General features: G+C 41.5%; 2 protein-coding genes across 6 annotated transcripts in view; one reads left to right on the top strand and one right to left on the bottom strand.

Moving 5' to 3' along the window:
- The first annotated feature begins 1,752 nt into the window (after positions 1 to 1,752).
- thbs1a (thrombospondin 1a) lies at positions 1,753 to 10,189 on the top strand. 2 transcript variants are annotated; one of them, XM_076979137.1, is made up of 23 exons: positions 1,753 to 1,935; positions 2,095 to 2,177; positions 2,333 to 2,892; positions 3,134 to 3,209; positions 3,320 to 3,412; positions 3,506 to 3,615; positions 3,930 to 4,055; positions 4,676 to 4,772; positions 4,961 to 5,134; positions 5,281 to 5,457; positions 5,589 to 5,762; positions 5,991 to 6,118; positions 6,212 to 6,364; positions 6,546 to 6,764; positions 6,856 to 6,963; positions 7,445 to 7,604; positions 7,710 to 7,828; positions 8,282 to 8,516; positions 8,599 to 8,826; positions 8,925 to 9,196; positions 9,310 to 9,407; positions 9,494 to 9,633; positions 9,740 to 10,189. In XM_076979137.1, exons 2-23 carry the CDS (start codon positions 2,114 to 2,116, stop codon positions 9,745 to 9,747), a joined length of 3,519 nt encoding a protein of 1,172 aa, XP_076835252.1. In that variant the 5' UTR covers positions 1,753 to 1,935; positions 2,095 to 2,113; the 3' UTR covers positions 9,748 to 10,189. The 2 variants fall into 2 exon arrangements, with proteins under 2 accessions (XP_076835252.1, XP_076835251.1); XM_076979136.1 differs by having other exon boundaries at positions 2,069 to 2,177.
- Positions 10,042 to 13,837, bottom strand: part of fsip1 (fibrous sheath interacting protein 1) — a 39,850-nt gene continuing 36,054 nt past the window's right edge. For all 4 annotated transcript variants that reach the window (XM_076979138.1, XM_076979139.1, XM_076979140.1 and 1 more), the window contains one exon: positions 10,042 to 13,067. In XM_076979138.1, coding sequence (XP_076835253.1) covers positions 12,813 to 13,067 — 255 coding nt within the window. In that variant the 3' untranslated portion in view covers positions 10,042 to 12,812. The remainder of the gene's footprint in view (positions 13,068 to 13,837) is intronic.

Here is a 13,837-nt window from a genome sequence, read left to right as displayed (position 1 = left end):
CACAGAAATAACCTGGGGAGCTGGTTGAAATCTTAATGAGTACATCATGCAGTAAGATGATGGCAACAAACAATTATCCCTCTAACAGGGAATCAACAGAGTCCTGACGAAGGCACTGAACCCTAAATTAATCTGTTTATCGGGTATAATAAAATCCCCAAAAAATCTGCACTTCTTGATCCACAGCATCTTTTATAATGATTGTGTGCTCTCTCACCACATCTGGTTAAATGAAAGCAGATACATATCAACAGATAAGATGTGTCTCTGCTTTGTATATTTATCTTTTTGCTTCTAATGTGAACTCGATCTAATCTAAGTGAAGAGTTTAGACACCTCTGCTGTTCCAGTTGTCTGCTTGATGTAGATTTTATTGGATACATGAGTGTCAGAAGTGAAAACATTCACAAGAAATGTCCAGCACACCACATCTGACCCTACAATTTGAAAATCACAGTGGAAATAGAAACTCGTCAGACCAGGCATCGCTTTCCAATCTTGCATCGTCTAATTGTTTGCAAGCCTGGGTAAATTGTATCCTCAGTTGCCTGTCATTAGCTGACAGGAATGGGACCCGGTGTGGTCTTAAGCTGTTGTAGCCCACCTACTTCAAGGCTCAACGTGTTGTGCATTCAGAGACACTCTTCTGAATGGCTCAGTCAAGGAGAGTGTTTATTTAAATTCTGTTGTCTTTCTGTTATCTAGAGTCTGTCCAGCTCAAACTCTGACCTTTGGCATCAACATTTTCTACCACTCACTGGATATTTTCCCTCTTTTTTGGACCATTATTTGTAAACTATATAGATGTGCATATGTGCTTAAAAATCCCAGTAGATCAGCAGTTTCTTAAACATTCAGACCAACCTGTCTAGCACCAAGAGTTACAGTCACTTAAATCACCTTTCTCCCCCATTCTGATGCTTGGTTAAAATTTCAGCAGGTCTGGTGAATTTTGGATTTCATGAGAATATTTGGATATCATTCTGTGGTACCTCTAAGATTTTTCAGCCTGAATTTTTTCAGCCTGAATAATAGAATAAAGAACATCACAATCACCTGAGTATTAAAAACAGAAACACTTGTGTGGCAAAGTCCAAAGCAAGACTGAAATTGACGTTAAGCTAAAGAAGTTTAACATTATTTAAAAACATACTCAACAGCAGCAGTAACTCTACCCTACGTTAGATAGGCCTACCACTCGATTGACTGAGAGCAACAGTTGTAGCTAAGAACGGGGTGTACAATGGCTCCTAGTGGACAACCACGAAATTGCAACACTATACTTTCCCCTGATATTGACTGATAACATAAGGCATCTAAGGGAAAGTAAAATATTATATATAATATAATTTATCCAGCTTCAGCAAGAGCACATAGTAGTTATGTGTAAATATTTTCCTTTTGTAATTTCATTTTGATAGCTTTGGACTTAACAAAGCATAAATAGAAGCGTTTAAAATAAAAAAAGCTCTTATTAAGTTGATAGTGACAACGTTTGGACATTTTTGCTTTGAAATATGATTTTCTTTCTACAGGAAACGATGGTTTGGCATGAGCGCGTCTTTAAAAAATTTTCTTCGGTGATGGAAATTCGACAATGGAATGCACTTTTTTTCTCGGATATTACCCGCGCTATGAGGTCAGAGGATCGGTTCGTCCCATTTCCCCGCGAGCTTTTTCCTGATTGGTGGAGACAGCGACTAAGGAATGTCAAGAAATGATTTAAATACAACTTTCCCTTCAATGTCTGTAGTGAGTACCGTCTGAACGACGTGAGAAACCATAGTACGAAGGAATAGTCTACGGATGGAAATGGTTTTCAGAGAAATTTAATTGTATATTTAAACAAAATTGTTGGAATTTTGAGTTCGAGAACAAAAACGGGAGTTTTAACCAAAACTTTTAAGCATATTTTTAGGATATCGGTTCATACAGGTGAGTACACGTAGTCTAAGTTATAGCGCATTATATAGATGCGCCTAAAATATCATCACATATATATGGTGCAAAAGCATGAATTTAAAGACGTCTACTAAACTATCTGTGACCACAAATTTTACACTTGCAGCTCCTTCTGATTTCTTCCTTCTAAAGTTCGGAATTTATTCTGACCATGATGTTGACCGGGCTGTTTTTACTATTGATGCTCTGGGATTCAGAAGGCAGTCGAATGGCAGGTGAGGGTCTTAATGCCTTGTGCCATCTTAATTATATTATTATAGGTAACGATGACGACAAAATACATGACGTATAGCAATATTTCTACTTGAGATTAAATCTAACGTGCAAGGAGTTGTGTGTTTACATCTACAATGTATCCTTCAATTCTCAGAGAGCAGAGACGACAACAGTGTGTATGATCTCTTCGACCTGGCGCATGTTCACAAGAAGAACCACGGAGTAAGCTTGGTGAAGGGACCGGATCCTTACAGTCCCGCTTACAAAATCCTGAACCCGAACCTGATCCCCGCCGTTCCAGAGTTCGCCTTCAGGGACCTCATTTATTCCATCCAGGCAGAAAAGGGATTCATTTTCTTGGCGAACTTCAAGCAAGCCAAGAAGACCAGAGGCAGCCTTTTGACCGTGGAGAAAAAGGATGGCTCCGGTCCCATTTTTGAAATTATCTCCAATGGAGATGCGAACACTTTAGATATAGTTTACTCCACAGAGAGCAAACAGGACGTGGTCTCCATCGACGATGGACATCTGGCCAGCGGCGGCTGGAAGAACATCACCCTGTTCGTGCAGGAGGACCGCGCACAGTTGTACGTTGGTTGCGAAGAAATCAACACGAGGGAACTCGACGTGCCCATCCACCAGATTCTAACACAGGAGGTTGCCGATATTGCTACCCTCAGGATCGGGAAAGGAGTCCTGAAAGACAGATTTATGGTGAGTGTTCATGATCCTGCAGTATACGTGTCCACACCAGAGGACAGTGCTTGCGTAGCTAGATGGCGTTAAATTGCGCGTCTTCATACAGGGTGACTTTACCCTCAATTTAATTATTACGTTAAACGATGTGGACGCGTTTTTGGCAGTGCTATTGGTATCTAAAAGTAACAGTGAAAGAATGTCATATAAGGGACGGTGATGACTCTTCTGAAGTTCAATATATGAATTGTCTCTACAGGGAGTGCTCCAGAATGTGCGCTTTGTCTTTAGAACAACTTTGGACACGATCCTTCGCAACATGGGATGCGAGAGCTGTAAGTGAAAACAAAAGTGCTTATTGAACGCCGCATAGTTCTTGAAATGAATAATTTTAAGGCAATGCCAGACAAGGTATCCTAACATCAAAGTTTGTCCTCTGCATTAGCTGCCTTCATCACAGACGTAATAACCCTGGACAACCCCATGAATGGGTCCAGTCCGGCGATCCGCACCGATTACACCGGACACAAGACTAAAGGTATGCCCCACGTGCCCGGTAACTACACGTTTGAGCTCTTTGCTGGAGTGTAAAAATTTTAAGGGTCATTTCACTAATGTGCCTGTGATTCAGATCTCCAGGACATCTGTGGCTTCTCCTGTGAGGACCTGGCCAGCATGTTTAAGGAGCTCAAGGGGCTTGGTGTGGTGGTTAAGCAGCTGTCAAATGAGCTCCGCCAAGTGGTGAGTATCAAAACCAGCTGTGCTCAGCTTGTGCAGTCTGAGTGCATCTCTCTCTCCATCTCTCTCCCTCTCTCACTCCTCTCTCTCCTTCTCTCTGTCTCACTCCCTCTGTCCCTCTATTGAACCGCTTTAGTCACGTCCTTCTCCATGCCAAACCTCAAAAATTTACCTCAAGTGAATAGTAATAAGCCTTGTGTATTCTATTTGCCGTCCCTCTGATTCATACACAGTGGAATCTCTCCTGGGACAGACCCTCCCTCACTCAACACAGTAGCCCTGCTAAAACTCCTTTTCTTCTTTTCTCGTCCTTCCAGACAGCGGATAACAACTTAATAATGACCGAGATCAATATTCTCCGTGGAGTGTGTTTGCACAATGGCATCGTCTACAAAGACAAGGATGAGTGGACAGTGGACAGCTGCACGCACTGCACCTGCCAGGTAAACATACAGCTGAATGGTATTAACGGACCAGTGTGACCAAGTGACTGTTATGGGGTTAATCACTTGGAAAGGCCAGTGTTGAGAATGGTGCTTGAACCATTATTTTATGTACCACAATGCTACACTGGGGTAAGGGCAAGGGTCACGATGAGCTGGAAGCGGAATGTTGCAGTTATGTGAAGTCTGAACTGCGTCCATAAGCACGGAGCACCTGGCGGTTGGCCAGAGTCTGACCCACAGTTTAGAGCATGTGAAGGCCAGCAGAGCAACAGCAGCAGTCTGGGACTAGGGTTCAGAATGACACAGTCAGTCAGAAGAGGCTCTCTACATTTAAACCTAGCTGTCTTGAGTTCTGTATTTTCACTCTAAGAGTGAATGGAGAAAATCTGACTGCAAAGTGTTTTTTTACTATTAAGAGTAAATTAATTGGAGGAAAAAGGGGTGTAGTGACCAATTACAGACCTCTATGATTTGTGTGGGTGCACCATGGCATTTGCTTTGGCAGACAGATTTGTGTGTACTCACTGTAAAACACAATTGTCTGAACTTTAATAAACTAATTAACTCCACAATAAGGGCCAAGACGTCTGACATGAACAGGACATTCTTTCCTACAGAACTCTGCCACCATTTGCCGGGAGATCTCCTGCCCTCTCATGCCTTGTGCCAACGCCACCGTGCCCGATGGTGAATGCTGCCCACGATGTGGACATCGTAAGTTCAGCATCCAAATTCAGCATTACGCTACCAAACCTGCACGTTACAAACACACCAGTGAGGACTCTGTCCACCATTTGACATACATGTGATGGGTGTCATAGCGTTTTTAAAAGTCTTTCAGGCAGCAGTGATCAGGTCTAAAGCAAAGTTCTCTCTCTTTTTCTCCCTCCCTCCCGTTTCAGCGAGTGACTATGCTGAGGACGGCTGGTCGCCCTGGTCTGAGTGGACCCACTGCTCCGTCACCTGTGGCCGTGGTATCCAGCAGCGTGGCCGCTCCTGTGACCGCATTAACAGCAACTGTGAGGGCACCTCGGTGCAGACCAGAGACTGCTACTTGCAGGAATGCGACAAGCGCTGTGAGTCATCACTGTAGCACCATCTGTATAGCCATCAATCATAAACTGGGAATTATTACCATTTTAAAGATATTTAAACATGTTATATCTCTTATTACCAGACTCCAAAATAATGTTTTGACTGAAATTCTAATTTTGATCGGTAGTCAAACAGGATGGAGGTTGGAGCCATTGGTCTCCCTGGTCGTCGTGCTCAGTGACCTGTGGGGATGGCGTGATCACCCGTATTCGCCTCTGCAACTCGCCCACACCACAAATGGGTGGGAAGGACTGTCAAGGAGAGGGTCGACAGACAGAGCCATGCAAGATGCCTGCATGCCCAAGTAAGCATTTTTACCACACGTAATTCATTGTAATTACACTTTAAAGCCCTGAATATTTAACAAAACGTAATCTAAAGCATAATATAAATTGCTGTTAAACGCATTATTGTTTATTCCTCTCTGCCAATTAGTCAATGGAGGCTGGGGTCCATGGTCACCCTGGGACACTTGCTCTGTCACTTGTGGTGGAGGACTGCAGACCAGACATCGGCTCTGTAACAACCCTGTGCCCAAATATAATGGGAAAGAGTGTGTGGGCGATTTCAAGGGCACACGTTTATGCAACTCTCAGGACTGTCCCATCGGTGAGCAGGACTAACTGTCACACACAAAAACTCAACCGGCAGACATCGAATTTCAGAGAAAAACTAGAAAGCTTCTATCCACACTTGTGTTTTTCTGCATAAGAATTAGTATATTCGCATGATCCGTTTATTTTAAAACTTCATGTTTTCATCTGTATTTGAGGTGTAAATTGCATTTGCGGAGCACAAGTCCAGCAATGCTTAAGCAGGTGTGGTTTTTCTCAACAGATGGCTGTCTTTCCAATCCTTGCTTTGCTGGCAGTAAGTGCACCAGCTTCATTGATGGTTCATGGAAATGTGGAGAGTGCCCTGCTGGGTATAAGGGAGATGGCATCCACTGCGAGGACATTGATGAGGTATGAACAGTATGAAAAAAAGATTGGTTCATCAGGTCAAATGGTAATGGAGTGTTTCCTTTATTCTGAACTGTCCTTCCTTTGTTTCTTAAGTGCAAAGAGGTTCCTGATGCCTGCTTCATGCTTAATGGAGTCCAACGTTGTAAGAACACAGAGCCTGGGTACAACTGCCTACCCTGTCCTCCTCGCTACTCTGGACCTCAGCCTTTTGGCAGTGGCATAGAACAAGCTCTAGCCAACAAACAGGTGAGTGAAGTTCTGAACTACTGTACAACGTAGTGTCCACTAGTAATCCTGAGTTAGTTAATGAAAGTGCATATTTACCTATTGTGCCAGGTAAGATTGGTTGGGACCATACCATCCAGAACTGTAGACAAAGAAGAGAACGTGGACAAAACAATCTCAAATTGTATGTTTCCTCCTTCAGGTGTGTGTGCCGAGGAACCCATGTGAGGATGGTAGCCATGACTGTAACAAGAACGCCAAGTGTATCTACCTGGGCATTTTCTCTGAAATCATGTACCGCTGTGAATGCAAACCTGGCTATGCTGGTAATGGCCACATCTGTGGAGAGGACACTGACCTGGATGGGTGGCCCAATACTGACCTCCATTGCGTTGAGAATGCCACCTACCACTGCAAAAAGGTACACACACTTCTCTTGAACATATGATTAAAAGCCACCTGGCCATATAATTGAGGTTGCAACCCCTTAATTCAAAAATTTCATCCTTCAGGACAACTGCCCAGACCTTCCCAATTCTGGGCAAGAAGATTATGACAAGGATGGAATTGGAGACGCATGTGATTATGATGATGACAACGATGGGATTCCTGATGATAGGGTAAGATGAAAACACATTCCTCTTCATGGAGTTGTGTGAAATGCGGCAGAGTGCTGTGTTACAACTGAGTAAACAAAAAATCTGGAAGAAGTAGTGGACTCATTAGCCCTGCTAGTAACATACAAATTATATTTTTGCCATGGGCATAATGTCAGTGGCCCAAAACCTTTGATTCTTTAGGCATAAATTAAAGGTCTATGTTGGGGGGGGAAATAACTTCCCACTGGAAAGTAAATAGTAGCTGCACCAGAGCCAAATCTAACACAGTTGACTGCTGAAGCATGGAGTGTGTGGCATACAGCCCAAATGATTGATTTAGTACTGGCTTTGATGTCCAAGTGTACTTCTAACTTTCCATCCATAGAGCAAGGGGCCGAAAATCGTCCCAGATGTTTGACTAGCTATTTTAGTATACCTATTATTCACTGCACTGTTATGAACAAAGGTTTGTACTAAAATGTCTTCACTTTTTTTTTGGTAGGACAACTGCCCGTTTGTCTTCAACCCAAGGCAGTATGACCATGACCGCGATGAAGTTGGTGACCGCTGTGATAACTGCCCATATGACAGCAACCCAGACCAGACTGATACAGATAACAATGGAGAAGGAGATGCTTGTGCCATTGACATTGATGGTGATGGTAAGAGACAATAAGCAAATGCATTACAACAGGAAGTCTACATAGCTACTTAAAGGGAACGGTCAATAGCAGCACTGGCTCATGAAATCAACCTCTATTGCTCAGGTATTTTGAACGAAAAGGACAACTGCCCATACGTATACAATGTTAACCAGAGAGATATGGACCGCGATGGGGTTGGAGACCACTGTGACAACTGTCCATTGGAACACAACCCTGATCAGGTAAGACTCTGTCCACTCCTAATATAATGTTTATCCAATACCTGTGATGTGTTCACATTTCTAGCTTTTTTTTTACCTATTGGCGTGAAGAAACAGACTTTTAGGGATTTGTCAATGATTCTGACAGTATCTTTCACCTATACATGTTGTTTAGCTAAAAGAATATTATGATATTTTCTTCAAAAGGCTTGAGGGTCACATTGAATGAAACCTTTGCTATTCTCAGCTGCACACACACAATTTTACATTAGAAGAGATAGGGCTGAGAGTTTCTTGTGGTATAGTGAGTCATGAATGCCAACACCCAGCTTTGCCACAAATGAAGACTGAGAATGACATTTCAGTGAAAAGTCAATTCAGTAAAAAAGAATGTGAAGCAGTACAAAACTAGTTGAGAACCACTCAATGACAATGGCATGTACAACAACTTCATTCATTGCTTTCCTCCTACAGATTGACTCTGATTCAGATAATGTGGGCGACAAGTGCGACAGCAATCAGGACATTGACGGGGATGGCCATCAGAATAATCTGGACAACTGTCCATACGTCCCCAACGCCAACCAGGCTGACCATGACAAGGACGGCAAGGGAGACGCATGTGACCACGATGATGACAACGATGGCGTGCCTGATGACAAAGACAACTGCAGACTTGCTGTCAACCCAGACCAACTGGACTCTGATGGTAAGCACAATCATAAAATTCTATGACTGGATTTGTTCTCTCCGTTCTTTAGCATTGTGTAAAATTTTGCGTTTTCTCCTAGGTGATGGACGTGGTGATGTCTGCCAATTTGACTTTGACCAAGACAATGTACCTGATATTGAGGACGTTTGTCCAGAGAACTTTGCCATCAGTGAGACAGACTTCCGCAGGTTCCAGATGGTTCCTCTGGACCCTACTGGAACATCACAAATTGACCCCAATTGGGTAGTCCGCCATCAAGGAAAAGAGCTTCTGCAGACAGTCAACTGCGACCCTGGCATTGCTGTTGGTAAGTAGCTGAAAAACTCAAGTCAGAAGAACATCTCAGCAGATCAAACATCAATGAAGACATAATTTACACATTTATTGTGTTCTGCTGTATTTCAGGTTATGATGAGTTTAATGCTGTGGACTTCAGTGGAACTTTCTTCATCAATACTGACCGAGATGATGATTACGCTGGTTTCGTGTTTGGGTATCAGTCTAGCTCCCATTTCTATGTGGTGATGTGGAAACAGATCACACAGACCTACTGGTCTCACACCCCCACAAGAGCCCAGGGCTACTCTGGACTGTCCATCAAAGTGGTTAATTCCACCACAGGGCCAGGAGAGCACCTGCGAAATGCCCTGTGGCATACCGGAGACACCCCAGGACAGGTATTCAGCATTTTCTTCTCTAATGGAGAAACATTCTTAAAAGTGGAATGTGCTAGGAAGCTGGTTCTTTAAAGGATTGGTATTCACACTCCATTTGGACTGTTACATTTCAGGTACGCACACTGTGGCATGACCCCAAGAACATTGGCTGGAAAGATTACACAGCCTACAGATGGCACCTAATCCACAGGCCAAAAACCGGACATATCAGGTTAGTGTTTATTTTTTATAAACAAAAAATTTATTATTTTACAATTAAAGGAACAAACCTCTCATACCTGCTGATTTGATTTTCAGAGTTATCATGTATGAGGGCAAGAAAGTCATGGCAGATTCCGGAAGTGTAAATGACAAGACATACGCTGGTGGAAGACTTGGTCTCTTTGTCTTCTCCCAAGAGATGGTGTACTTCTCAGACCTCAAATATGAATGCAGAGGTAAATAATTTTTTGGTTATAAAACATTTGCAAAATGTGTATCTCTCAGATAAATCCTTGGTTGATGCCAATACTAATATTTATTTTGTCTGTTCCTTCTGTTCAGATGTATAATGGGATTGATTGGGAATTCCCTGAAGAATGTGCCTACTCTTTGTTGCCTTCAACCTATTTAAATATGCTGTGTATATTCTGGGACAAAGCCTTAACAATGGTTCCCTATTATGGGACCAAAGGATCAAGGAGAGAACCAAACATTCAGGGCATGTGGCCTTGGGACTGACACTAGGTGTTATCTGGATGGGGACCCTGCAAAGGCATGGGTATTCCTGCAAGGAACCACAAAGAACCATTTAGTCTTCTAAGTTTCTAAACTGGTCAGGTTCCCCCTCCTTTTTGGAGGACAAAAAAGGAAAGGTTATTGTCTGTAATTGCAAAGTTAAACCTCATCTGCTGTGGACTATAATTATGAAAGAAAAAAAAAACTCGTAGAAAATTAAGAAAAGCAATAGGAGTTCCACTTCTTTCTAGTGGGTCTCTGCCCCCACAGAAGAACTGTTGAGACAGGATGCCTGGGATGGTGTGGACCGATATGGACTGTGACTTGGAGAATGAGTGTTTTGAGAATGAGCTTTCCGTGTGTATGTTTATCACAAACACCCCATACTTACAGTCCTGGCCTGCTTTTTAAATTAGGTTAGTATGCCAGTTCCATAAAAATTGGATTAGAATTGATGACCATTCAAAAGCAAACTTTTCTGTAACTCCTTCGTGATGTTCTCAGGGTTAAAGGACCTTTGTTATCATCTTTCAAAACAAAAGAGTAGGTCCCAGAAGAATGTTAACAGAGATATATATCAATGGAAGAAAGAGATCACTGCATGTTACTGGGGTGTACAAAGCAGATATACCGTCACAAGTGTGTTTACACTGTTGACACAGCTTGGACAGACCTTGAAGTATTTCTCATCTTCTCTTATCTCAGTGTAACTTGCCACTACAAAATTTTAGAACGTTGAAGAACAGACTGGACACTTGGGGTATAATTGCCTTAATTATGTATTAAACAGTAGTTTTAAAATATATTTATCAAAATCAGAGCAGATTTATAGTTTTTGTTCCTTAGTTGACCAGTGCAGATGAGTATGCTTTATTGTAAACAACAAAGGAAGACAAATATACAAATATTACCTCAGTGTTGTACAATTGAAACCAACTAAAATACAAACATTCTAGCTGCAGAAAATAAATGTTGGCTTCCTTAGTTACCAAATGTAGTACAATCATATATTTTCAAAATGTATATAGTTAATTTTTGGAGCTTAAAATACCCCAACAGGGCATAAATGGATTTTTAAATTATGTTGTGCTTAATGGATGAATGATGCATTTTTAAATAATAAGTTATTATTGTAGCTGTTTTAAGAAATAATTTCATGTGTGTACATATATGCTATTTAAATAATTTATCAGGAAGTGTGACCTGACATTGGAAGTGTTTTTGTCTGTATAAACTGTTTGCACACTGATTTATGGATGTTTTTATTGTTTGTTTGTTGCTAGCCCCCCTTTTGTACAATTAAAAGTTGCCTTGAATTACAATATTACAATTTTTATCCACAGAAATGCTGTTTTTACTCATATCAATCATTTTTTAAAAGAACAACAGAACAATAAACAGTTTAAAAATTCAATTGATCTTCCTTTGCCTAAATATCTTGAATTTCTATTGATCAGGTTAGCAGTTCTAATGTTACCAAGTAATCAAATACTAATTGTCTGTCATGCTACATAGCTCCAGAGACTCCAACACCCAGAATTCCTGGCAAAATCTACCCAGATCCTACCCTCCTCCCCTCATTATTAACCCACACCTGTTACATGTTGTCTACCCCCATAAAGTAGGACTTGCCCCATTCATTTATTGTGAAGTATTGCTGACCATACAGACAGAACACCGGGCATTTATTCTTAATGCGTTCTTCATGGATTTACCTGGTTTGTTTGTGTTTATTCTTGTATATGTTCTTCATTGTTCAACCTGGATTGTTTACATGTTTATTCTTGTATATGTTCTCTTGGATTTGCCCCATTGTACTTTTGCTCACCTCTGCCTGTTTTCCTTCATTACTATCCTGGATTGTTTTGACCTTGAACCTTTGCTGCCAGCAGTGTTGACCTCTAGATTGTATGACAAGTCTCAATTAAAGCCATAAAACTAAAGGTTTGCAAGCATCTGTGTTTTGTCATGTTCCCCACATTACACTGCCCAATAAGCACCAGAGAATTCTTTAAGAATTAATTGTCAATTAAATGTAGCCATTATCACAATGTGTTGTAGCATCCTGAAAATGTACAAGAATCACACTCGTAACAATTTTATATATTTTACATACAGTATTTGGGGGGGGGGGGAGGGGGGGTAGGGAATGGGGTTCTTGGGAGCATAATTACACCCTGGTGACACATTCTTCTAAGAGACAACCTTTGCTCTTTGTCTGCTCAATGTGTACTTGTAAGTGCTAAATCCAAAAATAGAACCAGGTGTATTGATTTTCGGACTTTTCACATCCCAAAGCACTGAAGCAAACCCATGTCAACAAATATTACACAATGTCTGACCAGTTCATATCTGGATAATATATGACACAATTAAAACACAAATCATAAAATCATAAAGCACAATCTTTCAGGTTGCTAATTGCGAATTGACGTTCACAGACATTGCTAATGATGTATGCATGAAGTAAAATATCTGCATTTAAAAATTAATTACTGCACACCAAGTTAGGATGTTTCTTAGCATAGTTAAGAGAATATACACCAATACATACTTATACAGTATACACACTCTACTGAACTACTACAAATGAAAGCTCATCTTGCAGATAAAAATGAACTTGGCAACAAAATCCTGAGCCCTTCTAGCCCTTCTGGCCCTTCTAGCAACAGCAGATAAAAAGAATCTTGCACTTTGGGGCAAATATGGTTGGAATGTTCTCCCCATAAATCAACCTGTAATAAGTTAGTTTTTTTATTTCAGTCAAACTTCAACAAACTTAAGTTTCCTAATTATAACTTATGTTTAGCAAGTGTTATATGCATTAATACATCGATGCATACTTACAAAATAAATTCCACAAATGTTCTATGGTATGTGAGGAAAAACATTGCAAGCATTAAAACTGCTGATTAGCGTCATCCCAGGTGTCTTCTTCACATTGGTAGGGGGTGTTAGGAGCTCCAGAGGATTCCTGTAGCAAGTCTGAGAGAGCCCGACTGGTCAGACGGGGCATTCGGATCAGCAGAGATATGGCACGGGCATCCAGAGTGCAGTAGGGTGAGGAGAAATCTTCTGCACCTGAACCAGAAAGACTGCTCTGGGCCATCTCACATTCCGCCAGCAGACTCCTCAGCTGCTCCTCAGGTAAGCTCTGCAGGTGCAAACAGAGTCAGAGGAAGACACAGCTAAGCTGCTTGATGTACGACACAACTGTCTAATCAAATCAAACAAATCAAATAAAAGAAATCGCTGGTGACAGCAAACGCTCATCACTGTACTTTTGACAAATACAACCTATTTAATGTGCCTTTTACCTTCATGTGGAAAAATCTAGTATGCGTCTTTAATATGGCTTAAGAGTACGTTAACTATTTGCACAAATCATTTGTTGAATGCACTGGAAAAAATTCTTAAGCACTCTATGTTTACCCATTTACTAGAACACCAGATTTTGTTCCGGTATTTTCTAATGATGAATCAAGCTGTCACTGAAGTCCCCTGAGCTACTTGCACTGGAAGTGTCCCAAAGAAGGCCCAGCTTCAGCCTGAAAAAACAGCCAGTGGCCTCTGACGGGTCCAGCTGGAGAGAAGATTGTTTTTCTATCTGGGAGTAGGAAGAATCAGCTCTTATTTTTCTATCTGGAGCTGCAATGACTCTGCCGAATGCTCAGGGACTGTGAGAGTGCAGAGTTAGTTCATCATATAGTGCCGGTAAGACCATTCTGAGAACAGCCGGCTTTGGACTACCGTAAAATCCTTGTTTCCACTCTTGGAACCGAATCATGCATGACACATTTTTTCCCTGTGAATAAAACTGCTCTGTGGTCTTGTTTGATACAGCAAATTTTGGGCCTGACAGTACTGTGCCTTCCATACTACATATCTTTACTGATTCTGCTCAAATGATCAGTTCCACCTCAA

Source organism: Brachyhypopomus gauderio, chromosome 17 (genome assembly GCF_052324685.1).
Source record: "Brachyhypopomus gauderio isolate BG-103 chromosome 17, BGAUD_0.2, whole genome shotgun sequence".
NCBI lineage: Eukaryota > Metazoa > Chordata > Actinopteri > Gymnotiformes > Hypopomidae > Brachyhypopomus > Brachyhypopomus gauderio.
Note: the sequence above shows the minus strand (reverse complement) of the source record. Positions and strands in the feature narration are given on the sequence as shown.